We start from the raw sequence: 27,941 nt of genomic DNA on the forward strand, positions 1-27,941 counted from the left end.
AAGGTTCGCCACCACTGGTGTAGATGAACAACTTCTCTCAGCACTTGTTAAGCAGAAAAGGTAAAGTAAGATAGGGTTACATTATTGTGTCAAGCTTTCAGCCAGGGTGGTTCTGGCCATGTACTGGTTAAACAGGTAGTCTCTAAGGAAACACATACAAATAATTAAAATGAAATAAATCGCAGCTAATCTGTTAGAATATTTAATTAACCTTATCTTAACCCATAAATTTGCTATCTGGAATCTTTATTGATGGCATGTGGTAGCAATGTATCTAGATCAGTATCTTCTGCTCTGGTTAACAGCAGCTTTCTAGTGTCTCAGGCAGAGGAAAGCCTTTCTCTATTCTTTCTACTTACGCCTTTTTCTGGTGATGCTAGTGACTGAATGGTGATGCTAGTGACTAAACACACTTGAAGCAAATATTTATTTCAAAGGAGACACCAATCTTGCCTTCATTCTGCTTTGAAGAATAGGAAACCTGCTTTGTGTTATCGAATGTAGTAACAATTACACTCTGGCTATATTTAGTCATGAGCAGTGATAAAAAATTATTGGTAAATTTCAGGTTTTGGTAAAGCTGAATAAAGCTGATATCCATCAGGAATTATCAGGAAGTTGCTACCCTACCACTGAGCCAAGTGGTGCTCCAGGCCTGGCTATAACAGCAGCAGAGTATGAAAGTTGCTCTGGTCCTGGAGTTTGCAGAAAAATTTCTTTTCCATCATTGTGGCCCCAATCCATGACTTTAGATATCTGCAGCTGGGAGGCAGGCCTTGCTATTAGATTCACAGATTTATAAAACACGAGTCAGGAATAATCAGGTCCTTATCACTCTATGGGATTTGAGATCTGTTAAGTCAATGGTGCAAGCTGTTTTTTCTTATTCCCTATGTTGATGGCTCCATATGGCTTTCTGTTGAAACAGCTAAACAAAACAGAGTAAGATAGGGGATCTGTTTTCTGTCTTGCTATGAATATCTTCTGAACAGCAAACTGTTGGGCATAGGTGTGCTTGAACAGATGCTATTCACCAGTGTTGCAGGGAAAATAGGACGGTGGGTGCTTAAACTGGCTAAATGAACTGCAAAGGTAGTCCAAGAACAAGACAACAGAGCAATCGGTCTAAGGAAACATGAAGATAATGTAGCTGAATTCCTGGAATTTTTAAAAGATTGCTTTGAAGTCAAACAACTGCATTCAATTCTTTGAAGAGGGGAAAGTTTCTGTACTTCCTGTTCCTAGTCATGTGAAAACAAATTGTCTCGCTTGGCATACAAAGGACCATAGAAATGTTTCTTAGAAATAACACATTTTTCTTTCCAAACCTCAGGAAAGATGAGCACATTACACAGTTCACGACTCAGGACATGACTGCCTGACTGTGATGGTGGGGGAGGGTTTATTCATACTGTCTGCAGTTACTGAGAACGAATTTGTATATGTCGAGCTATCCAAGTTTGCTTTTTCTCCCGGTAACTTCAGTACACAGTAGTTGCTAGTAAAAGCCTGCTCATCATGATGCCAATCCATTCTCAGAAATCCAAGCCAACTGGGAACAATCCCAGTTTGAATGAAGTCAGTCGCAAGCCTAACACTAACTTGAATTAGGCTGGAATTTCATTCCTAGTTTTGATTCAGAAGGAAGCGAGAGCTTTTCTAAAGCAAAATGCCTTCATCAGTAAAATATACCAGAACACTCACTGCATCATAGCTTTCCTGATGATCTTCTAAAATCTGATCATTATTGTCAGCTGCAGCTGGAACAACTATACCATCTCCTGGCATTTTGGCACAGACCACATTATTTCCAGCTTCTTTTCCAGGAAAGCTAGTCAGATGCCACCTTTTGTTCCCAAAGAAACCCCACCTCCAGCAGCCTCAGAGGAAAACAAAAGCCAGCCTTTACAAACATTATTTCAGAGGAGAAACACCCTCCCCACCTGCTGAGGCTCTGAAGAATTAAAACATTTGTCAATTGACCATATTAATTTACATGGTTATGTAGAACGAGCAGTAAAGCTCAGTGTACAAAGGGCTTGAGAAGACTGTTGATGGGTTAACGGTGCTCACCCAGGAGGCCAACCCCTCCTGCTTTTCTTCCCCCTGGGCCCTGTGTCACCAGCTTCCTCCTTGTCCCCCTCCTTTTCCCAAATGCTTGCATCAGAATGCAATGGTTAATGGCATCCATCAAGGGGGGGGGTGACCCCTCCTGTCTTTCCTCCTCCCTTGGCCCCGTGCCACCAGCTCCCTCCTCCTCCTGTACCAGGTGCCTGCTCCTCTTTCTGGATGCCTGTATTCCCATGCAACAATTAACAGGACAGTTGCAGCTGCCGACAGTTATGATCCTCCCATGGCAATGGTGGTGAACCTATGGCACCCCAGATGTTCATGAACTACAATTCCCATCAGCCCCTGCCAGCATGGCCAATGGCAGGGGCTGATGGGAATTGTAGTCCATGAACATCTGGAGTGCCATAGGTTTGCCACCACGGTCCTATGGGGAGTGGCCAATTGCCTGTGCCTGCTCCTCATCAGTCAGCTGCAGATGGTACAGTAATTGTAATTATTCAGCCGTGGGAGAGAAGGGCAAGCATGCAAGAGAGTGAGTAACTGCCACATTCCACTGTTTTGTTTGTGTTGTTTTTTACCCATTCTGTGTAAGCCCGCACTAAGCCATGTGTGAATGGCGAGTGGCTGGAAGTGAGGGGAATTAACTGGAAACAGAGAGCGAGAGAAGGTAACTGGGTGCCACAATTCAAGAAGGAAACTGACAAGCTGAAGTGTGTCTAGAGGAGTGATGGTGAACCTTTTTGAGATCATATGCCCACACTGCAACCCAAAACCCACTTATTTATCGCAAAGTGCCAATATGGCAATTTAACCTTGGTGTTTGTTTTTTTTAAATCCTAAATGCATCTCAGTTCCTCCACCCTAGGCTTGATCTGCCCAGGTGATCAGCAAAAAAACTTGGGTCTGAGCATTTCCCTGGTGTTTGGAAAGGAACACATTTTGTTTGTTCAACCCCTCGAGCAGCAGCAGCCAGCCTGCTCCAGCAGGTCCTGCATGCACCTGCCACGTGCACGCATGCCCACAGAAAGGGTTCTGAGTCTTTCCTACCACTTTCCTGAGTCTTTCACTACCACTGGTCTAGAGGAAGGTGACCAAAATAGTGAATGGTCTGAAATTCATGCTCTATGAGGAGAGACTTAGGGAGCTAGGTATGTTTAGTATGGAGAAGAAAAGGTTAAGGGGTGACACGACAGCCCGAAAAGTATACATTTTGGTAATTCTAAAGCAGTAATGTTTGGTAAGTGAACTCCAACTCTGTGCCCCCCAAAATCTTTTTAAGGAATCTCAGACTGCTCTGGACAGAAAAACTGAACAAGAGGCTTTTTAATAACAACAATAGAAACACCACTTGTTTCCACCTACCATAATGCGAGATCAGAGCATACAAGGGCATCCCTTAGGATAGTTGACTCATTGCACATTAAATGTGTAAAAACATGCACTGTACATGTTTTCTACTCTCCGAAAGCATTTCAAGGAGATTAGGTTGTGCTTTCTTCTTGTGTTAAGGAGCTGTAAAAAATGCTTCAGGTTATTCCATATAAAAAGCATATTAATGTAGGAATGTGTGTAATTACATGGAAACTAACAGCTGGAATTCTTTCTCTTACTAAACTTGAGCCTTGATTAGGTGAAGAGAAGAGTGGCAGGTCATGCTAAGGGGCAATTAACTAATCAATCTTCAAAATGCACCTCAAAATAGATTTATGTTTACAAATCCAGTATCAAATTCTTCTAAACTCAGAATAATGTTAATTGTAAAAATGCCCTTTCTAAGACTAGTTTACAGCAATCCAGAAAGTATATGCCAGAAACATAGCATGTTCTTGGAAGAGAGATGATGGCTGTTTCCATTCCAAGTATGTGGCTTGTATTCATATTCATGCACATGTGAAAATGAACAGGCAATGTAGAATGAAACCACTCATTTATTTACAATCTGCTTTGGTTCTTTCCTTCAGCAAATTCATCGCTTGCTCCTTCAGACATTCCTCCTGGTTTCTGACTCTTTCCCTCTTTTTCAACAACCACTAGATAAATCATCACAATGAAACTGACCCAAGAGTTAATGCAAATTCACCGCAATCAATTTATACAGAGATAGACATTCATTATAATGCAAAAATTATTACATGCAATGACCTAAACACTTCGTAGTGGTGACCCCAGGCACTTTGCTAACCCATGGGGCTAAACTCCACAGTCCAAGAGTTTCACCCTCACATCCCCAAAAAATCTGAAACATGTTACACACCCACTGAATTGTTCATCTTGCCCTGAACATGCATTTCTGGAAGCATTTACAATGGGTGCTCTAAAAGATCAACAGAAATAAGACTGCTTCCAGTCTTCCTATATTAAACAGAAATAAAGTCAGAAACATGGTAAGGGTAGCCTGCTTCCAGGTATGCACTTGTCAACGCTTCTTCTTCTTAACAAAGCCAGATTTGTAATTGCAAAGTTTAATTCTTCCTCCCATCCCATGCAAACATTCATTTTTTCCCTAAGGCTTACAGTAGAATGTAGTTTTGTGGATCAGACAGTGTGGGATTCATGAAGGTTGTACAGCCAAATTCAGATGTATGTCTTGAACTTGCTCTTGATGTAAAGCACTTGTTAGTAAAAGTCACTGTCAAAAATGGATACAGTTAGGCTAAAAGTAGGAGAAGTATGATAATGTGACAGCCTGATAGTCTGAAACTTTCTTGAGTACTGTCCATTACTGGCAAGGCATTGCCATCCATGAAATGTCAATCAGTTGTAGGCAGCACATGATCTGTTCATCATGAAAGAAGTGGCTGTGTGAAATTATACCCTGGTAGTGAAACAGGAAGTGAAACAGGGGCTCAAATACCTGTTTCAGCATTCAGAATGAAACAACGGACTCATCCAGCAGGACAGCAATAGCGGGAGGACAGAACTATTCATGATCTTCTCTCATATTTTTTGATATGTAAGAACCTTGGCCTGAATGGGAAGACAAAATCACAGGAGAAACTGCAAGAGCTGGAGTTCCCTTCATACGATCACTTTACCAAGCCACACTTGTTATGACAGAACAGAAATGTTACTTCAGCATAGACTACATCTCCGTTTCCCTATCATCGCCAACATGACTGCAAAGGCATTTGCACTTGCAACACATGGGAGCCGGTGGGCACGGCCACCAGAGGCCTTTTTAAATTGGTAATTGCTATTCTTCTGTAGGCAATAATGTTATAATGATCTATTGCCATTATCTACTGGCTGCTTCCAATTCTCAGCTTTCATTAAGAACATTTCTGGTACAATAAGACATGTGAAAAGTGTAACTCAAAGAGACTTTCAGTGGTGCAGCAAGGCAAAAGGCAGCTATGAGCGGCTGCTGGAAAGAAAAGGGCACCAATATGGGCAGGACCTTTGAAACGGCACACTTTCCCTTCTAATACACTTGGTTCTGAAAAAAACTACATTATAGTGTAGTTTTGATAGCAGAACAAAGAAGAATGCTAAAATAAAACTCTTACTTTCCACAGAAGTCCTTGTGGGTGGCAGATACAAAGAGGAATAAGTCAGGGTGACAATGTAGCCAGTTCTTTACCATCTCTGGGTGCCTGGGGTCAACTTCCAAAAATACACTCCTGAAAGCAAAAACAAAATGAGAAACAGCTTGATCTCAAATTCTTTAAAAATGTGGGATTAGTGGATCCACACAGACTGAAGCATTTCCTACTAATCTAATTTTTATACTGCCCTTCCTCAAGTTGGCACATGTTGCTCTCTCTTCCTCCATTTTATATTTACAAGGTTAGAATGACGAACAGTCGCTGGCTCAAGTCACCTAATAAGTTTCATGAAGAGGAGATTTGGATGCAGCTGGCTCAGTCCCAGTCTGACTAGCCATTCCAGCTGAGAGCCAGCTCAGTGCAATAGTTAGTGCTGGATCAGTCCAAAGACATGTATAGTTTAGCACTTTTCTCCATTAGCTGAGAAGCTGATAAGCAGCAGGGGTGAGCAAATAATTCAGGAAAATTCAGATTTGGGCATACTGAACCTGAAAATTTTCAGGATTCCCAAATATTTCTGAGTCCCCATGCCAATATTTTTTTTTGGGGGGGGGGGGGGGTCAGAAAAAATGGCTCCATTATAGCCTATAGGGAATCTGGTCTCTGAGTTATCCGAGCTGTGAGGCCATGGACTTTGTTCCTAACATTGGCCAGCAGCCTGGTTAGAATCTCAGAGGTGTATCACAGAGGGAAGTCTGTTACACAGTGTGTCCAGTCTGTTACACGCTGTTACACACTGGACACTGAAACAGATTTCCCTCTGTGATACACCTCTGAAGATGCCAGCCACAGATGAGGGAAACATTAGGAACAAGATCTACCAGACCACGGCCACACAGCCCGGAAAACCCACAATAGCCATTACTGCTAATCAATTTTGTCAGAACCCTGAAAGTTCTAGTACAGAAAGAGAATTCAGTTTGGACATTTTATATATTCCTAGCAATCATAATCCTTGCTTCCCAAATCATTTCTTTCAATTAACAACAAAAAAAGTCTAAAACTTTACTAGTTTTCTATCTTCCTATATTATGTTGTCTGTTCTGGGAGTACTTGGCCGTTTTCAGTCTAGAGCCTAAGGATTCATCACCTTTATTAGAACTAGTGTCAGTCAGGCAAAGAATCTCAAAACATAAATATCTAGTGCATACTGAAAGCCATCGTAATGACTATGTACCAGAACCAGTGCTTTTCGTTTTTTTTTAAAAAAAAGTGGTGTGGGAGGTGCTGGTACTTCTACATAAAGTTGCCCAGATTTCCTGCAATTCCTCCTCTTCACAGTAGATAGGACAGCCTCTTCAAAAAATTCAAGTATTAAGTACCACCACAAAAAAAACTTTACTCAAACTGATTATGATTCTCAACTAGGTCCTAGTTTATGGTAGTTTTGGAGGCTACAAAATAAACTGACAGAGAAAGAGCCAAACCCCAACAGTAAGTGCATCTCAGAATTCCACATTTTCTGCACGCAAAACACTCCCTTTGAAACAACCAGACACTCAGTCACACTAACAAACGGGTGTGGATCTCATCTGTGATGTTGGCAAAACTGTTTTTCCTCTCAATGCCTCCTCTATTTCTAAGGCAAAAACTCCAAACTAAAAAAACTAGGAAACAGTGGTTATGCTTTTGGGCTAAAAATGAAAAGTGCTAATTTAATCACTGAAGCATGAGGTCTCAAGATTTCACTTCACAGGAATGATTTCAAGTTGCTTTATTCAGGATACTTACAAAGCAGCAATATAATGGCTACAAGTTTTCCTTCTTTTTTGCTTAAAAAGAAACATTGCAATTTCTTGCAGCAGTGGCATAGGAGGTTAAGAGCTCGTGTATCTAATCTGGAGAAACTGGGTTTGATTCCCTGCTCTGCCGCCTGAGCTGTGGAGGCTTATCTGGGGAATTCAGATTAGCCTGTACACTCCCACATAAACCAGCTGGGTGACCTTGGGCTAGTCACAGCTTTCCGGAGCTCTCTCAGCCCCACCCACCTCACAGGGTGTTTGTTGTGAGGGGGGAAGGGCAAGGAGATTGTCAGCCCCTTTGAGTCTCCTGCAGGAGAAGGTTTAACACTTTCATTTGATGTTTTAGATGGTGTGTTTCTAGTCTTTGCTATACCTATTCCCACAAAAAGATGTGGAGGAATGCTCTGCTGGGTCCTAGTGCTTGCCTTCCCCCATCCCCTTCTGATTCTCCGTGAAGGCTAAAGAATCTTATTTAATCACTGGCTTCATCAAAACCATTATCCCTTGCAATGTTAAACACAGCACTTTGTTGAATGAGCATTTATAGTGCTCTGGATGGCTATCAGCGACACTTTCACTTTTGTATGGTTGCGCCCGCCATTTTGTTTCCTGTGGCAGCTCCTTCTAATCCCATTCTAACCCTCCCTAATAAAAGGAGACAGTTTAACTCACATCAACTTATATATATATAAAGAATCAATATTTTTGATACTTTGTGACTTGTTCTTTTGTTCAGTTTTCAGCAAAGTCTGATAAAATCTAGATTGTTGTAGTAATGCAATCAGATGGTGGTTGTTATTCAATCACGATGTTGATGTCATACTTTGCAAGCACCTGTCTTTTGTTTGAATGGAGATTCAGTCAAATCTGAATTTGTAATTATCTGGTTAACAAAGCATATATTTAAGAGAGACTTCTCAGACCTGTTTATCACAACTACTATAATTTCCCTTCTCGCAAGCTTTCTTGGGGACATGCAGAGCTGGTTTGAAGATGTATCCTTAACACCTGCAAGTCACACCTTCTGACATGCATGAGCTGCAGCAGGAATCAATATAATCTTTATAGAGGAGTTTTTCCTATTGCTAGAGGCTCAGGACTCCCAGAGTGATGACCATGCCTCCTTCTCCATCTTTATTTTCTTCAAAGGAACATCTTCAAAAATTTTCAACACAGTATTTTAGGATCACTTAAAAAAATAAGGAACATTGCTCCAACCCCATTTATGTTAATTCACCTTTTAAGTACTCTTTTCACATTTCCTTCTTTTCTTTCACCATTTTTTCCAGTTCTCTCATCTTTTAATTTTAGAAACACAGTGCCATCCTAAACAGAGTAATACCCTTCAAAGTCCATTCACTTCAATGGCACAGAAACACATCTAGAGACCATCAGACATACCAAGCAACGGGGGACACAGACATTTAAGGAGAAAAGCTTGCGTTGCCTTAGGCTAGAGGAAGTTCCTTAAGCCTAAAAAAGCCTTCCTGCAACTTGTGCCTCCTTCATTGGAGGAAAAGTCAAAGGTTTCAAACTTTGTTTAGCTGAGTGGTAGGACACATGACACAATATTTAATCTACAGGAAGGGTGTGTTACTAAATTTACAACCAGTAATTATTAAAAATTGGCATACAGTAATACTTTCGAAAACAAAATTCCGGGAGTAAGACTGTCAGAAAGCGTAACTCCTTTCTTCTCCCTCCAAATACCTGAAGGAGTGAAGCAGGGAAGGAGAAAGAATCTCACAGGAAAAGAGAGCTTTCCTTTTTGTGGTGTGTTCCTGACCTTGATCTTTCTTCCATCCTGCATGATGGAGGAAAGTCAAAATAAACATACAGATGAGAAGAGGTCAGGATGTCCACCTGTGGAAAGGAGGCCAGGGAAAGGAACAGAAAATGAAAGGAATCAGGAAAGACAAAAGCTGCTCTGTCTTGCATCACTCCACCTATTTCTCCCTCTAAGCTTTTTTCTGGCTGCGAAACAGGATAGTAACCCTCAGGTGGCAACATTCCCAGTTCCTGAATCCTACAACAGAGGAAGTATATGGTATCTGTAGTCCGCAAAGAAGCCAGTATGAAATCTCACCCAAAATCTTTGAGGATGTAAGGAGTCAGGTTTAGAATTTCTTTGATAATATTCAGCCCATCATGTCCTCCATCTAGGGCTCCAAGGTCCTCATGGCTAGAAACCAAAGGCAAAGTGTAGGAATTAAAATATCAGCTTCACAAACAGAAACAAAACATATATGTCACTGGAAAACCAGTGCTAAACAGAGATCCTACTAGTAACTCTGCAGGTACTCAACATGGAAAATGGACAGTACTGATAAGGAATTTTCACTCATTCCCTCCCTCAGTTACTCTGTCACCCATTAAACATTTGAGAAGGGGTGGGTGGGAGGGCAAGGCCTTTTTCATCAACTGTGTATCCTCCCTTTCTAGTACTCCCTGTAGCTATTTCATCTGGTCACAGTGTAACATTAAAATATCTGAATTTGTTTGTTTACTGTAATGTATTGATTGTGAGGTACTGTATTGTTTTAAGAGTCTGCAGCTGTTGCACTGGAATTGGTAATCAGTAGGTGTGTTATATTGAGCACAGCTGCAGAGTGATTTTAGGCTATGTGTGAGTAGCAGCTTTGAAATAAAGCACCATGTTTTGTTCCTCCGACTCCTGATTCTTTAAGACATAACATATTGGCGACGAGGATAAACTTATGACGAGTCTAGCAAGTTTTTGTGAAGCAAGGACTGTGAGTAAATTATGGCTTTTCAAGGGCAGCTGGAACAGTTTAATTTGGAGTTTCCTTTGAAGTGGCAGAGTTATGAGGCCCGATTGGAATTTTATCTTCTGGCAAATGGCATAACAGACCCAGAAAGGAAAAGAGCCGTGTTTTTGAGCCTCTGTGGTGAAGGGGTGTTTGACCTCGCCTCAGCATTGATAGCGCCAAGAGACTTATCAGCAATACCGCTTGTAGAGATACTGACTGCATTAAGGAACCATTTCATTCCCCTAACCGTCCAGAAATAGCTAGACGGAGTGTTTTTTTTATAAACGTGATCAGGAGGGGACTGAAAGCATTGCAGATTATGTTGCAGTCTTACGGCGGTTACACAACAATGTAATTTCTCCAATTTGGAAGAAATGTTAAGGGATCGCCTGGTCTGTGGCCTGAGAGGAGCACCATTGCAAAAGTTGCTGCTGGCAAAGACAGACTTGACTTTTCAAACCGCATACCAAGAAGCCTTGAATTTTGAACTTGCTGCAGCCTCTACTCGGGAGGTGCGACAAGCCAGGAGTCCGCAGAGATTGCAAACAGCTGGCAGTGGATCTGTAGACCCGGGTAATGGTGGAAATTCAGAGACTGCAGCATGGTGCAATGAAGATGGGAAGCATCTACCACAACAGAGGGGGAGGATGTTAACAGAGAAATGTATGAGTTGTGGTGGGCCCCATGAGAGAGAAAGGTGTAAATCTTAAAGAGGCACAATGTTTCCTGTTGTAAACGCTAGGGGCATATTGGGAGAGTGTGCAGAGAAAAAAGGCATCAGGGACCAAGAAGACATGTTCCCCGCCCACCTGCTACACACTCTGTGGATGCACCTTGCTGTCCCCATGTAGCTGGCTTGACTGGCCAACCCCTACATGAGCAGTGTGGATGGTGTTTATTTAGCTGATGTAAATTAACCACGCGGCAACCCGGTGATCCAGCGGTAGTTGTCGGTGACTGCGAAGATCCAGGATGTCCCTTGTGTGATGGAAGCGGATTCTGGGTCAGCATTCTCCATCGCTTCATGGGACACTTATAAAACATTTTGCCCACAGGATGATTTTGGACATTCAATCTTGCGGACTTACCACTTCACGGATTATCAAGGACATAGAGTACCTGTGGTTGGCATGTGTAATGTCCATGTGAAATATCATATGTTTGATGGATGTTTGAAATTACATTAGTGGAAGGGAAGGCGGACGAAACGGCTGGGGTTGGACTGGTTTGGGAGGTTGGGAATTGTAATTACTGGGATTCATGAGGTTAGGCAAGTTGACATGGGAGGTGCTAGTGGGAGAATTCTAAGAGCGTGTTTGCTGAGGGACTGGGGCAGTATATGGGTCCACCTATATCATTGCATCTTGATCCTTTAGTACCCCCCCAATATCGTCAAAAATCACGGTAAGGCATTCCATCGGTTTTTCTTTGCGCTCTAAAGTGGATGCAGAACTAGATCGGGTTATTGGAACAGGGAATATTGGAGCCAGTGGTAAATGCAAAATGGGAACTTCCAATTGTGACCCCCCTGAAGGCCAATGGGGATGTGCGCATTTGTGCTGCTTATAAGTGCACAATTAATAAGGCATTGCAGAAACATCCGCACTCCAGTGCCAGTTGTCAGTCAGTTGTTAGCAACATTGGCAGGGGGAAAGGTTTTTGCAAAATTAGATCTAGCGCAGGCATACCAACAGCTGGAAGTGGATGATGCCACTGCAGAAGCCTGTGGACGATAGTGACTCACAGGGGGGCATTCAGAGTAAAGCGGCTGTAATTTGGAGTGAGCGTAGCTTCTGGGATATTCCAGAGCTTGATGGAAGAAATATTAAGAAACTTGCCGGGAGTCATGCTACCCATATTTTGATGATGTCTTGACAGTGGGTGCAACTGAGGAGGAACTGATGACATCGGCATGGAAAGCACTCGCAGCGCTTCTCAGATGTAGGGGTTGCGCTGCTAAGCGCAAAAAAAAATGCGTGTTTGGAGTAGCGCAAGTAGAGCTTTTGGGATACATGGTAGATGCAAGGGGAATCCACCCATTATCAGCAGTTGCGAGGGCCATCCAGGATGCCCCCCAGCACCACAGCTCGTGCCAAGAGTTACAGGCATTTTTGGGATTACTAAACTTTTACCATTCATTTTTAAAGCCATTAAGGCCATTAATGGCGTGAGCCACCGCACCGCTTATTAGATACAAACGGGCAGTGTGGCAGTGGACAAGTCAGCATGAGAAGGCATTCCGAGATGTCAAACGACATTGTTGGTCATCAGAAAGTGTATTGGTTCATTTTGATGAGAGGGAAGCCATTAATTTTGACGCGCGATGCCTCCCCGTGATGGAGTTGGAGCAGTGTTGAGCCACTTCAATTGGAGGATATGTGGGAAGCTCCAATTCGCGTATTATTCTAGGACGCTGTCTGCCAACGGAGCTAAATTACGCGCAAATTGATAAGGAGGCATTAGCAATAGTGGCTGGGGTTAAGAAGTTTCATGATTACGCAGTATGGGCTTACCATTTATGATTGTTGGCAGACCATAAGCCGCTGTTGGGATTATTTTCCTCAGAGCGCGTGACACCACAGATATTGTCCCCTAGAATCGCTGCGGTGGGCAATGTCTCTGAAATGCATATGATTAAGGTCTTGCGGCACCAGTTGGGAAAGAAAAATTGGCCTCGCGTAGATGCGTTGAGTCGCTTGCCAGTACAAAGGGAGGAGGGAAGATCATTCCCCACTTTTGGAGGTTTTGATGTTGGAATCGCTATCAGAGCCTCCAGTGCATGCGGCAGAAATAGCAGAAAGGTCAGCTAAGGACCCAGTGCCGTCTGAAGCCTTTGAATTGGGCATGGAAGGCTTGGCCATTGGGTAAGTTAGGAGGAAAAAAAATTCAGACCATTTGAAATGAGGCAGCACGGTAGATATCTCTGGTCCACAAGGGGTGCTTACTGTGTGGGAAATAGAGTAGTGATCCCAGCAGCTTTAAGGATTATTAGGGGTGCTGGAGGTCTTACATGTAGGGCACCCCGGAATAGTGAGAATGAAGTATCAGCTGGTGAGTTATGCGTGGTGGCCAAAGATGGATAGTGAACAGAAGAATGGGTGGCCAGGTGCAGGGAGTGTCAGATAACGCCGACCTGCCCCACCTCAGGCCCCCCTACCTATCAACAATGGGAGTCCGCCAAAAGACCGTGGGTCAAGGGTACATATTGATTTTGCAGGGCCTTTCCAAGGCCAGGTGTTTCTCATCGTGAAAGTGGACTCCATTCCAAATGGCTAGTGAAGTGCCAGTAATGTCAAGGACATCACAAACAGTTATTAGGGCACTGGGCGTAAGCTATTTTTTGCAACCCATGGCCTCCCCGATAATGGCGGTATCGGATAATGGGACAGCGCTTGTATCCAAGCGCGCGAGCTTTAGGAGTATTCCTGGCCACCGGTAAGCATTCGGCCAGGTTACTTCCCCGCCCCCCCTTTCATCCTAAGCAATAATGGGCAGGCAGAAAGGATGGTGCTGCGACAACGGCGATTTACTGGTGTTTAATAGTAGAGGGGGATTGGCACCGCCGGGTTGGCTTAATTTTTTGTTAACACAGCACATAACACCGCGGCACAGCCACCGGGAGGAGTCCTGCGGAGCTGGGCTAATGAACCGGAAACTTACAACGCTAAGCTGGACCGGTCGCATCCCGGTTCAGTTGATGGTCGTCCACGGAGAGAAGATCAGGGGTTGAAAGCACCTCGGACATTTGATGGGGAGGATACGGTGTATGTCCGAGATTATGGAGCGGGTCCATGTTGGGTCCCAGCAGTTGGGAGGCAGCCGACACAGGCCCCGTCTTATAGGGTGGAAACTGAAGAGGGGCGGGTGATCCGCAGACATGTTGACCAAGTAAGGAAGAGAGTGCCAGGTCCAACAGTAGATCAGGAACCCCAGGTCCTCGAATCTAGGGCGTTAAGGGGGCAGATGGAGCTGCAGGATGAGGAAGCAGTAAATAGTCCAATTGTCCCAGAGGAACCTGGGGCGTTAAGGGCACAGATGGAGATGCAGGATAAGGAAACAGCAAAGGGTCCAATTGTTTTGCAGAACCAGGAACAAACACAGACTCAGGAGCCAGAGCGGGAGCTGAGACGATCTCAGCGAAAGAGAATCCCACCAGATTATTACAGGAGTTTCTTGAAGTCTTTCTAGCAAGGATCCGTCTATTCTATTCTCTTGAACAGTGAGTGCTTAGAAAGCCTTTGAAACCCTTAATCAATACACATTTATTACAAATTTGTTGTTGGATAAAATGAAACTCAATACACTGATTTCATTTTGTGCTGCAGTGCTTGGAAACGAATGCCTGGAAATGCCCTGATGAGATTTAAATATCTCTTGTTTCTTACACTGCAATCTTAAACAAAATTATACCCTTCAATGGTCTTAGAAAAGTATACCGTATATACTCGAGTATAATCGACCTGAATATAAGTCGAGGCACCTAATTTTACCACAAAAAACTGGGAAACTTATTGACTTGAGTATAGGTCTAGGGTGGGAAATGTAGCAGCTACTGGTAAATTTCAAAAATAAAATAGATACCAATAAAATTCATGAAGGTATCTCACTGGTTGTAAGAAAAGTTGACTAAAAGCAATCTTCATGATCAGAGGACAAACAGGATGAAGGCAAGAAGGGAGACTGCCTGGTTGCTTCATGCCAAAGACTGTGAGTACCCACAAGGCCTCCCTCAAAAATGGCTCACTAGAATTTTAAAAATGTCATTAATTGGGTGCTGGATTTTTTGCCCGTAGGGGCAAAAAATCCAAACTTCACATACACGCTACAGGGGTCAGTGCTATCAGTCACAGACCAGGAAAGGGATTTGGGCGTCTTAGTTGATAGTTCCATGGGAATGTCAACTCAATGCATGGCAGCGGTGAAAAAGGCAAACTCTATGCTGGGGATAATTAGGAAAGGAATTGAGAATAAAACTGCAAAGATTGTCATGCCCTTATATATAGTCATTGCAGCGACCAAGACACCTTTGGAGTATCAGTGTTCAGTTCTGGTCACTACATCTCAAAAAGGATATCGAAGAGATAGAAAAAGTGCAGAGAAGGGCAACGAGGATGATTGAAGGATTGGAGCACCTTCCTTATGAGGAGAGGCTGCAGCGCTTTGGGACTCTTTAGTTTGGAGAGGAGACGTCTGAGGGGGGATATGATTGAAGCTCCTTATAAAATTATGCATGGGGTAGAAAATGTTGACAGAGAGAAATTTTTCTCTCTTTCTCACAATACTAGAACCAGGGGGCATTCATTGAAAATGCTGGGGGGAAGAATTAGGACTACTAAAAGGAAACACTTCTTCACGCAACGTGTGATTGGTGTTTGGAATATGCTGCCACAGGAGGTGGTGATGGCCACTAACCTGGATAGCTTTAAAAAGGGCTTGGACAGATTTATGGAGGAGAAGTCAATCTATGGCTACCAATCTTGATCCTCTTTGATCTCAGATTGCTAATGCCTTAGCAGACCAGGTGCTCAGGAGCAGCAGCAGCAGAAGGCCATTGCTTTCACATCCTGCATGTGAGCTCCCAAAGGCACCTGGTGGGCCACTGCGAGTAGCAGAGAGCTGGACTAGATGGACTCTGGTCTGATCCAGCAGGCTAGTTCTTATGTTCTTATGTTCTTAAGCAAGGCAGTTTTTAAAGGAAGCAGATACTGTTTGCTAGCACCACCTTGTGAACAGTGTATGCTTTTATCCTTGCATATTCAGGGACATATTTTATTCAAAGGTAAGATTTAGCCATTAAAAAGATCTACAGTGTCTCTTTGTCTCCTACCACACTTGCTAAATAGCACAGAGGGTATTTCTGTCCCTAGAACTATAAGACCCTCTCTTTTCAGCTTTAATTTGTACTGCTTTACAGATAGGAATTTGCACAAAAACTCAGCTTGACCTGATTTATTAGTAACAAATCCTGACTTGCATTTTGCAGTCTTTAAAAGCTACAAGTGCAATGGAATCTCTCTCCAAGAGGATGTCATGCCTGTCAGAACAAAAATTTCAAGGGCAGAGTAATATCTAACACGGCATTCAGAGCCAATGGAGCAACTCTAATTGCAAAGACTGTGGCTTTATCGAAGCTGGAGTATTTACAAGCCTAGCTTTACATAAAAACACAAAAGGGAATGGTGAATTTAATACTCAAAGTTGGATGCAGGCAAAATGCTTCTGCCACAGCCGGTGTGATCTCCTTTCTCGGTGTGCCACAGTTCCGGCAGCCATCTTGGAATTAGCGTATATACTTGAGTATAAGCCGAGGGGGGCTTTTTCATCATTAAAAATGTGCTGAAAAAGTCGACTTATACTCGAGTATGTACGGTAATTCTTCTTAGGATTGTGCTGATAAGGGAGTGTAAACGATCCACCTAACATACTTTTATCTTCATGGCAGCAGACTATCCTGTCCATTTGTTCTCACAACGACCCTCAAAATTTAAGACAGGCTGAGACAGAATGATCAGCCTAAGACCACCCAATGGCCTTTTTGACAAATATGTGATTTGAAGTCAGGCATTATCCACTCCTATTCTAATCCTTTAACCTTTACAGCACACTGGCTCTTGGGTTTATCAGTGCTAGATCTTAATGGCTGATGGTGATGTAAGAATCCCAAAAATCTTCGAAGGGCAAGAAGGGGAAAAAGCAGCAGCAAGATTAGAAGGAAGAAGCGTTGGACTACCGAAGGATCTCTGCCGCCAAGTGACTCATGTCTTCATGGAAAATGTAAGGTGGATTACTGATTATAGTATCTACCAAACCCCAAGGCAGCAAACATTTCCAGGAACCTGCATCGAAGAAATGACAACAACATGTTTTAAGAATAATACACCTAATGTTACTCATATTAAATCTGCTGACTCTCAAGTATCATATTTCCTAGAACAGGATACATGTTCTAACCCCTCTCCCAATAAACAAGGGCAATTAAAAAATCCCATTTAGCCACTGTAAAAAATGTTTAATGAAGCTAAATGTATTGTATTGGGACGGATTTAAAAATTAGTGCAAGATATGGTAACTTGAGAATAAAGAATAGTTTATGACAACAGCTATTATTTCATATTGGTGGGAGAGGCTAGCAGCTAAGATGCCAGCTTTTAATAAAATGTTGCACACAATAAAGAGCTGATACCAAAGCTCATGTATCCATAAACATGGCTGTATTCCTAACAACACTTTCCAGGGAGCAAGCCCCACTGAATAAAATAGGATTTACTTCTGAGCTGACCTGTTTTAGATTTCTCTGGAAGGTTTTCAACAGCCAAATGGTGGCTGTATCCAACTAAGAACCTTGCAAAATGGCAAATTCTGCTAAGACTTTTCAGCTGATGAACCAGGACAGGAATCACCAGATAATGTCTACTGAATGACTTTATGTTTACCTAATTTCTACCCCACCCTACCCCACCTACCCCAGAGTGGCTTACAACAATATAACATAGATCAGATAAAAACATGGTTAATACAATAAACATTTTAAATGACTCAACAATTAAAGTCCTTAACAATGAACAATTATAGTTCTTGACAATTAAAATATAAATATACCCAGATTTAATACACCATCATTTTCCGTTCTATTTCTCCCAAATGGGGGTATAATCCAATAATTCCAGCTACATTAGATGCAATGCATTCTCCCACTAAACTCTATTTACTCAACAAAAGGGAGGGGAAAGAAACCAAGGGAAGGAGGAAAAAAGTAAAATAAAGGACATGGGGGAAAGGACATAGTGAGAGGAAGGGGGGGGGAAAGAATGGAAGAAGGAATGAGAGGGGACAAGGCAAAGAGGAAGCCAGGACATTGGTACTGCTGACTGCCTCAACCACAGACCTGGTAGAACATATCTGCCTTGCAGGTCCTGTGGAACCAAACCACATCCAGCAATGCTCTGGTCTCAGGTGGCAGAGAGTTCCACCAGGAAGGGGCCAAGTCTGAAAAAGCCCTGGCCCTGGTTGAGGCCAGCTGAATTTTTTCTGGGCTAGAGACCTCCAGAAAATCAATTCTGGAGAAGTGAAATGCCTCCAGGGATGGTATTGGGAGATGCATAGGCAGAGACACTGGAGCTTTTTCAGGCCTTCCTGCTGAAAATGTTGTGGGTGGTTATGTGGGATATGCTTCTTCCAACATCAATCCTGAGTCTTTGGAACTTGCTCCTAAAGGAAGTTCGTTTAGTTCTATCTGTGATGGCATTTGGTCCAAAGCAAATAATGTGCTCTTTAGCAAAGCATTTGTTAGCAAAGTAAATTCTTTTGTTTCAGTAATTTCTGATTTTGTTCATGGCTTCTGTCATCTCTTAAAGCAGTGGTTCTCAACTTTCCTAATGCCACGTCCCTTTAATACCATTCCTCATGTTGTGGTGACCCCCAACCCTAACATTTATCCATTTTACAGATGGAGAACACTGATGCAGAGTGTCTTAAGCGACCCCTGTCCCGACCCCCAGGTTGAGAACCACTGCCTTAAAGCTTGTAGGCTACCGTTGTTCTTTTCGTATAGATTTTAATATTTAACTGTTACTAGCTTTGCTTAGGTATTTTATATAATCAAATGGCAAGTGATACGTGATTAATAAAAATCAATGAAATTAAAAATAAATCTTTGAGGATAGCTACATGAGCTTCTTACTGGAGCTCCTATGCTTTGTCAACATGGATGCCTTGGGGTGACATCATGATGAGGGTGTTCTCAGATGCTCAGAACGTTAAGCAACATTCTTGGGGTCACAGAGTACTGATTATGATGATGGAGATTCAGAAGCCTACTGACAATGGTATGCTGCAAGGTGCTGTATGGTGTTCTATCTCCCTTTCATGTATGACAGATCCCATATCTATCATCCTGTCCTATTACAAAAGAAATATAAAGGGACTTACTTGAAGAGACATCATGATGAATAATTTTTAGCTGCTTCTGCAGCTGTAACCTATGGAGAGGAATTTTGGAACTCATCATAACCCATACAATAGGTACAAAACTGCACAAAACCAGAAGTAAAGCAATCTAAACCTAAAACCATGGACAAACTATCTTGTTTTCTTTTGTATGAACTTGAAACAAAGTAGTCTGTGCAATCAACTTATTTATTTTATTTATTTATTATCGTATTTATATACCGCCCCATCCCCTGAGGGCTCTGGGCGGTGAACAACAAAATGATGTTACATAAATAATCGTAACAATAAATAGGTAATATAAAATACATATTACAATTTGTAATATGTTACGATATGACCAGAATGTAGGTCAAGGGTTTTTTTTAAAGCAATGAACTTTGCAATTAATGCAGCACTTCCCCAATTACTCTAGAAAGTAAATCATTATTATTTCATCTACAAATATAGCACTGAAAAATATGCATCTGCTGAGAACCCAACCAAGTAATTGCTAAATGTGGATGTTGGTCCAGGTCTCACAGGTCCATTTGCCTAAACTGCTAGAGCAGTGATTCTCAACCTGGGGGTTGAGACCCCTTTGGGGTCAAACGACCCTTTCACAGGGGTCGCCTAAGACTCTCTGCATCAGTGTTCTCCATCTGTAAAATGGATAAATGTTAGGGTTGGGGGTCACCCACAACATGAGGAACTGTATTAAAGGGTCACGGCACTAGGAAGGTTGAGAACCACTGTGCTAGAGAGTGAAACCAGCTTCAGTAACACCAAGTGGTCCGCCCACTCTTGAAAAGACCATCATTAGATCCGGGGGATCTGGCCAATTACTGCCCCGTCTCGAATCTTTCGTTTCTGGGGAAGGTAATTGAGAGAGTGGTGTTGGAGCAGCTTCAGGGTTTCCTGGATGACACATCGGCTTTCGACCCCTTCCAGTCCGGCTTCCGTGCTGGGCATGGGACGGAGACAGCTCTTCTCGCCGTCACAGATACGCTCTGTATGCAGCTTGACCGAGGCGGATCGGCGCTGCTGGTTTTGTTAGACCTTACAGCAGCGTTTGATGTGGTCGACCACGACCTTTTGGCCCACCGCCTGGCCGTTTCCGGGGTGCGGGGCATTGTCCTTCAATGAATTGTCTCGTTCCTCCGGGACCGACGCCAGCAAGTGTGGTGCGGGGATCAAGCCTCCCGGAAGTGCCCACTTCATTGTGGTGTACCCCAGGGGGCGCTACTATCCCCGCTATTATTTAACATCTATATGCGACCACTTGCTCAGCTGGTACGGAGCTTTGGGCTGATCTGTCATCAGTATGCTGATGACACTCAGCTCATTCTGTTGATGGAGGGGGGAGCTGTCATGGCCCCTGCAGCTCTACAGCATTGTTTGGAGGCGGTTGCTGGTTGGTTGCGACAGAGCAGGCTGAAACTGAATCCATCGAAGACGGAGATCCTTTGGCTTGGCCGCAGGGGAGGGGTGGAGGATTTCCAGCCGCCGGAGTGGGAGGGGGCCATTTTGGCGCCGGCCTCCTCCGTCCGCAGTCTGGGGGTCCACCTGGATTCGTCTCTTTCAATGGAGACCCAGGTGGCCCTTGTAACTCGGACTGCCTTTTTCCACCTTCGTCAGGCCCGGCGGCTGGCCCCCTTCCTCTCTCAGGCGGACCTCCAGGTTAGACTATTGTAACTCGCTCTACGTGGGCCTTCCCTTGCGGTTGATTCGGAAACTGAAACTGGTCCAGCATGCGGCGGCACGCCTGCTCACAGGGGGCACCTTTCGTGATCATATCCAACCTGTGTTGCACCAGCTGCATTGGCTCCCAGTGGAATCCCGAATCATCTTCAAGGTGTGGGTTTTGACCTTTAAGGCCTTACGCGGCCTGGGACCCTCGTACCTGAGAGACCGCATTACCCCATATGCTCCTACTCGGCCTCTGCGTTCGGCAGAGGCCAATTTGCTGGTGGTTCCTGGCCCCTCAATGATGCGGCTGGCCTCCACACGAGCCAGGACCTTTATGGCCCTGGCTCCGGCCTGGTGGAACACTCTCCCTCCAGTTGTCCGGGCCCTGCGGGACCTTGGTGAATTCCGCAGGGCCTGTAAGACTGAGTTGTTCCGCCGGGCCTTTGGAGTGTCCGGTCGCTGAGGTGCGCCCCCCCCCCCGCCCTCCCCTCCTTTGCTTCACTCCTTGGGCTTTTGTTCACTATTTTATACTTTATTTGTATATTTATTGCTATTTTAAGGAAGCGTTTGGCTGCTCCCTCTCTTTTTTGGGGGTAGTTTAAAGGAATTGGGCTACGGGACGCCATCACCATCATTACTATTGTTATTGTTTCTGTCCGCTGCTTAAATGGTTTTAATTGTTTTAATGGATTTTAGTGTATTTGGTCACTATCGTGACCCTTGTTATGTTTTGCATACATAGTGTTGTATACCGCCCAGAGCCCCTTGGGGATTGGGCGGTTTATAAATCTAAAAAATAAATAAATAAATAAATAAATAAATAAATAGTAAAAGTTATATAACATCTGAAGCTCCATGTAAAGTTGCATTATACCTTTCAGTAGCCACTCTGCACTTATTGCCTCAGTTTTTTTTGCATCAAGTTGGTAGATATTTCTTAGGTATTCACATAAATTATGGATCACATCAAACAGACAGATGCAAATAAATGGACCCTCAAAGGGGTAGGGCCTATCTCCAACTGCCCCCTGAAGTGAAGTTCACCAAACCTCGGTGCTTTTACCAGGAGGGTCTCCTGAAGCCTTCCTGAAATTTTGGTGCCTCTAACTTGAAAAATGTGCAGCCTGCTTGCACACACCAAGAAATGGAGACAGGTCAGTTCAAAAGGAGAATATGGGGAAATTTCTTGGGGTGCCTGTCAGGGGTCCATTTTTTAAGACAGCAACACCAAAATTGCAGGGTGTCCTCAGGAGACTCTCTTGATGATACTACCCAGGCTTGGTGAAGTTTGGTTCAGGGGTGAAATTTTATGGACCCTCAAAGAAGTAGCCCCCATCTCCTATTAGCTCCCATTGGAAACAATGGGAGATGGTGGCACCCACTTTGGGGGTCCATAACATTGGATCCCCAGAACCAAACGTGCCCAAACCTGGGTGATATAATCAAGAGAGTCTCCTCAAGATACCCTGCAAGTTTGGTGCCACTATGTTAAAAATGCACCCTCTACAGACCAAAAACTGTAAAAACACCAAAAATACCTAAAAATTCAAATGGAACAGAATTTTACCAGATTTTTTCAGAAAATCCAAAAATATTCAGATTTACTGAATCATATATTTGGGTTTTTTGGCTTTAACAATAATTTTAAAGCCAAATAAAGCTGAATCCGCATTTTACCAATTTTTTTCAGTATTGCACGAGATTAGAGGTGACTGTGAGTGTAGGGTATGTATAACCTACTTGATGGCAGTGGTGATGAAAATCACCCTGTAAAACTGACTGAGAGACTGATACAGTCCTCACATTGTAGGCCACCCTGACCAGGTCTCTGAAGAAGAAACATAGAAATAAAATAAAATAAATAAAACCTGGCTTTAAGAAAGATACAGTTCTGCCACAACACCTACAGTTGTAGGAATCCCTCTTTTGCTTAAGACAATTCCATCAATTTCCCCCTTCCAATGCAGACCCATCCAGTGCTGATCCTGAGGGCATGCTGATCCCTCGAAACAACATTTCAGGGGACACTCTGGCCTGCAGCGAGATGGGGTAATTGGCAGAAATTGTTGCACCATCTTTAGAAAATGAAAGAACAGTTAAGTTTTCTTAACCACAGGCCACTATGTGATCTTGGCCCACTGCTTTTTGACAGTCTAAGCTTTCTCAGAGGGTTGTTGTAAGGCTAAAATGGAGCAGTAAGTTACCATTAGACTTTTGGAATATGGGCTGGTGAACAAATTACATTCTTGTAGCTGTATAATATTCTGTGGTAGCTACAGAGTATTTATTGTATGAGTGGAAGCAGAGAACAGTTGTTTGGGAAGTACTTCCATGAAAACAAGTCAGTGGCACTATGTAGGAACTAAGAGAAGGAGACACCAAGTCCTATGGGCATGCCCTAGTTCTCACTACCAGCAATCTAAGCAAAGCACAAATCCTGGATAGTAATGGAGCCCTCACAGTTCAACCATACTGCAAACCATATGCCTCTTGGAGAAATGGGTGTGGTTCTCATTTGCAGAGAATAATTTGTATCCCAGCCTTACCTACAGGGGACACTAACATTATAACATGAAGCTTTAAAGGGTGGGTGAGCCCATAACTGGCTTAGATGAGAAGATAACGTGACTTCACATGCTGGTTTTGTGGAAAACAGCCACAGGGATATAAGCTTTGGCAGTTTCTCAAGGCTGCAACCAGAAATGAAACGGTGATTTGCTAAGCGTCATGTTTGCTTCCCACCAGAAGCTCCTTAACTAATCCTGTTGTGTTAGCAGATAGGCAGACAGTATACTTGACCAGGGCATCTAAAAATGTTAATGGGTGGGTGGCTTCTGCTCCATGCAACAGCAGCATAGGCGCTGTGGGTGGGAGCCCCTGGCACCACTACCGCAGGTCACATGGGCCACCCACCTCTTCCTCCCCAGGAGTGAGGAGGTGGAGGAGCACTGCGCTGCCTGATGCCTCCTCCTGCTGTGCCCCCTGCCAATCTTCCCCTTAGTGTCCCCTGACTCTGCCATGTCCCTTCAAGCATGGCTTCCACAGCTCTTCCTCACTGAAGAAGGGCTGCAGAGGCTATGCTAGAGCAGCAGATTCCAGGTGGGTGAATTCTCAGGAGCCATGAAAACCTTGTTAGTCTCTAAGATGCTACTGAACTTGAATCTAGCTGGACACGTGAAAAAGCTATCGGCATTGTTCAAACAAATCAAGAGTCTTACCAGAATTACCTCTGTCTTGTCAGGATTTAGCTTCCATTCGTTTATTTACAGATTGGGGGAGGGGGGAGAAAGGCCATAGGGAATGCAAGAGAGCTACACCAATACATTTGCCTGCTCTAGTGGAGGGGGCAAAAGTGCCAGTGGGCAGCTGCCCCCCAGTTCTAAGGCGGCAAAACCTGGAAGTCCAGGGTATTGTGGGGTGCACCAACCCCTCTTCTCACTCTGAGGAGAGAATAGAGCTTTCAGGAAAACAGAAGGAAACTCTGTTTATGGGGGATGGATTTTCAAACATACAGGCACTACCCCTTTCTGACAATCAGTCACACTGGTACTTGGTAAAGTTTAAAACAAAACTAAATTTTATTTACAGACTGGTTTAGCTTCTCAGATGGAACAGAGAGGTTTCAAAAGCATTTTAGGTTTCACAGGTAGATGTTTCTTTCTTAGATGATACTGCACAGTTTTCAGAACAGACTTATTCACCCACAGGTGCCTCTTGAGGGAAAACTTTCCACCCGCAGTCAAGCACACTCCGCCCTTTATCACCAAAAGGGAATGGTCACTGGCTTTAGGATGGCCCCCATCACAACTAATTTTTATTTCCTGAGTCAATAAACTAGGAGTCAGTAAGATACCCTGTACAGTTGGGTTAGTTGTATTGTATACTAACTTATGCAACTGTAGCAGAGAAGTAACATTTCTTGGTTGAGGTCACTCTTGCTTCATAGATGATCTTACCTTTCAGCATTCTCCTTGGTGAGTTTCACAGCAGCTTCTAATTTATCTATGGCAATTGCCCGGCTCTAAAAAAGAAAAGAAACACAATACAGACACACCTGGTAATGCATCCATCTCCTTGATGCAATTGGAAAATACTGACAAGGGCAACTGAAGTAAGCAATGGTCATACACCGGGGGGTGGGGGTGTGTGTGGCTGGGTGGGTTTAACTTTTCAACAACTATCATCTTGCAGACAAACATGCATGTCTTTCCAGTAAGAATTCTTATATTGAAATACTTTCCTTGCACTTTCTGATAAATCTCCCCTCACATTATGCAGGGTTTGTTATATTTTCAAATGTGACCTTGACCTTTAAGCTCATGTCCCACTGCTAATAACATCATAAATACTCAAGATCATTCCAGAGATAAACCAGTGCTTGTTTAATGATCACCACATCTTGAGCTGTAAGGATTTTACATGCAGGGAGCTGATGAAAGGAAGCTCATTCAAAAAATTCCTAAGCAGCAAAACAGAAACTCCTGTGGTACCTAAAAGACTAACAAAATTTATTCCACCACAAATTATTCTGTCAGACCTCACAAAAATATAAACTGATATCAGTGGTGGGATCCAAAAATTTTAGTAACAGGTTCCCATGGTGGTGGGATTCAAACTGTGGCGTAGTGCCAATGGGGCTGGGCGGGGCACGACGGGGGCGTGGCTGGGCATTCTGGGGGCGGGGCATTCCTGGGCAGAGCTGTGGCAAGGACGCAGCCACTGCGCCAGTCCTTGGGTGGGAAACGAATGCATGCAGGCGCAGGCTGCCATGCACGCCGGTGCACCTCCTGCTAGACTGCTTCAAGTTCTGCGCGCTACTGCTGAGAGGAGGGGCATAACTAAGGCAAAAATCATGTGGCAAAATCACCAATTAGTAACCCCCTCTCGGCACACACAAATAATTAGTAACCTACTCTCGGGAACCTGTGAGAACCTGCTGGATCCCACCTCTGGCTGATATAAACTGTTACGCTTTAGATGTCACTACTGCTTTTGTTTTGCTGCTACAGACTAGCCTATCAACCCATCTGCAATTGCAAGCATCAAGGAGCTGGACACATTACTGGCTGAAAAGTGATGTCACACTCAGATGCCTCCTTCTCCACATAATCATTTCACACCTTGTGACTTGGAGTCAACAGATACATTCCTTTGTTAACACCTCTTTTCACATGGCCTCATTTGATCTGTGATGGTTACTTGTTTTCATTGAATTTCCAGTATTTTCCAAAAGCCAGTCCTTGTGTGCAATCTTTATAACTATTAGTCAAGGGTGGCACCTGTGGGGATAAACATAATCTACAAAATGGGATCAACCCGAGCTACAGTATATAATTATGCAAACCTGAGACAAGCTCCAGGTTTGCAGAAAAATCCAAACAGTTTTTTAAAAGAATTGGAAGGATAACGCCCCCCCTCACTGACACCAGTGAAATTTGAATATGTTCATATATTTAAAAAAAAAAACCTTTAAGGGCATAAAAGATCACCATTAACAGGCCCATATTCCATGTAAAAATATGTGGCAATGGCTAGCAAAGGCATGTGAACAAAGGATGCTAAAGCTGGCTCTTGTTTGGTACCCCTGCCTTCGTCTTCTCTTTCCCCACACATTTACTGTTCTGATGGGGAGTGGAGTGCTCAAGAAGAGGGGGTGGGAAGACCAACTGAACTACTGGGAGAAGTGGTGCCCCAGCTGGAGGGGGTGAATTCTTCTTCCCTCATCATTTAGTAGTCATGCAATAATTATTCTCAACATTTATGTAGCATTTTTCAGGTATGCAAAACACTTTGCACACATTATCCCCGCAGCAATCCTGCAGATCAAGTCAACTTTGCAGACAAAAGACTGTGGTGGAAATACATTAATTTGCCTGAGGTCCCAAGGTATTTTTAGGGGAGGTGAGATTTTGGCTTATGGTCTTACACTCTTAACCATTATCATGGTTTGTGAGGGGGAAATAAGTACTACAGTAACAAGGGTGTGTCTGCAAAAACAAGTTCTTAAAAGATCAACATACTTTGTGGACCACATCCTGAACAGAGATGACAGATTCCCAGGACAGAAATCCCTAGAAAACTTTTTTTCAACAGACATTACAAAATGTTTATCCCAAAATCACCTTTGATTATCCTCATACTGTTTCCAATATATAATACTTACCCAAGCTTCATGCACCACAGGATGAAGGATAAGAAATCGTAATGAAAATACCAAGGCAGTCTAACTGCATCACCAAACCCACTGTATGAGCTAAATGATAGCATTAAACCCTGAAGACTCGTCTTAGCAGTGGTGCAATCTAAGTATCTGGAAACATCTCAATCCCCATCTCCTGCTGTGGTTCAAACCTAGAGTCAAAATCCCAAAGTAGATGGCACCTTTCTTGCAGATGGGTAGTGATGCAATGAGAAGGAACAGATTTGCTGGGAGAGGAGGCTCTGGGAGGCTCTATGGTAAATCATAAACTTATAGAGTTGGAAGAGACCACAAGGGTCATCCACTCCAACCCCATGCCATGCAGGAACACACAATCAAAGCATTCCCACCATATGACCATCTAGCCTCTGTTTACAACCCTCCAATGGAGACTCTACCACCCTCTGAGGCAGCGTATTCCACTGTTGAAGAGTCCTTACCAACAGGAAGTGCTTCCTAATGTTCAAGTGGAAACTCTTTTCTGATAGAGCATTACCCCATATGTCCCTACTCGGCCTCTGCATTCAGCAGAGGCCAATCTGCTGGTGGTCCCCGGCCCCTCAATGATGCGGCTGGCCTCCACACGGGCCAGGACTTTTACAGCACTGGCCCCGGCCTGGTGGAACACCCTCCCTCCAGCTGTCTGGGCCCCGCGGGACCTTGGCGAGTTCCGCAGGGCCTATAAGACTGTGCTGTTCCACCGGGCCTTTGGAGTGTCCAGCCGCTGATATGGTGCCCCCTTACTGCTTTTGCCTTGGTGCTGTTACATCAGGGTCCTCTCATATTGAGGGGCCCGCCGTCCCTCTTTTTGGGGGTAGGCTTTAAATTGGGGTTTCTGGATGCCTCTTGTTTATTTATGTATTAACTGTTATTCGCTGTTTTATATGAGTTTTTAGGTTGTTTTATTGATGATTATGGGATGGAGCCTATGTATTTATATTTTGTGTATGACCTGCTACTGTTTGATGTTTGAATTGTGTTGTTCACTGCCTGGAGC

The 27,941-nt window shown here is 43.7% G+C and overlaps 1 protein-coding gene across 2 annotated transcripts in view; it reads right to left on the reverse strand.

Annotated features, from left to right (window-relative positions):
• Positions 1-3,983: 3,983 nt before the first annotated feature.
• HEMK1 (HemK methyltransferase family member 1) overlaps positions 3,984-27,941 on the reverse strand; it is a 52,700-nt gene continuing 28,742 nt past the window's right edge. Inside the window, exons 6-11 of one of the 2 annotated variants that reach the window (XM_048490823.1) lie at positions 24,702-24,766; positions 19,060-19,109; positions 16,862-16,967; positions 9,447-9,542; positions 5,580-5,693; positions 3,984-5,040 (exon numbers count right to left, since the gene is read on the reverse strand). In XM_048490823.1, the coding sequence (XP_048346780.1) occupies positions 4,998-5,040; positions 5,580-5,693; positions 9,447-9,542; positions 16,862-16,967; positions 19,060-19,109; positions 24,702-24,766 (474 nt within the window). In that variant the 3' untranslated portion in view covers positions 3,984-4,997. The remainder of the gene's footprint in view (positions 5,041-5,579; positions 5,694-9,446; positions 9,543-16,861; positions 16,968-19,059; positions 19,110-24,701; positions 24,767-27,941) is intronic. The other variant, XM_048490824.1, reaches the window with a different exon arrangement.

Source organism: Sphaerodactylus townsendi, linkage group LG03, assembly GCF_021028975.2.
Source record: "Sphaerodactylus townsendi isolate TG3544 linkage group LG03, MPM_Stown_v2.3, whole genome shotgun sequence".
In the NCBI taxonomy this organism is placed as follows: Eukaryota; Metazoa; Chordata; class Lepidosauria; order Squamata; family Sphaerodactylidae; genus Sphaerodactylus; species Sphaerodactylus townsendi.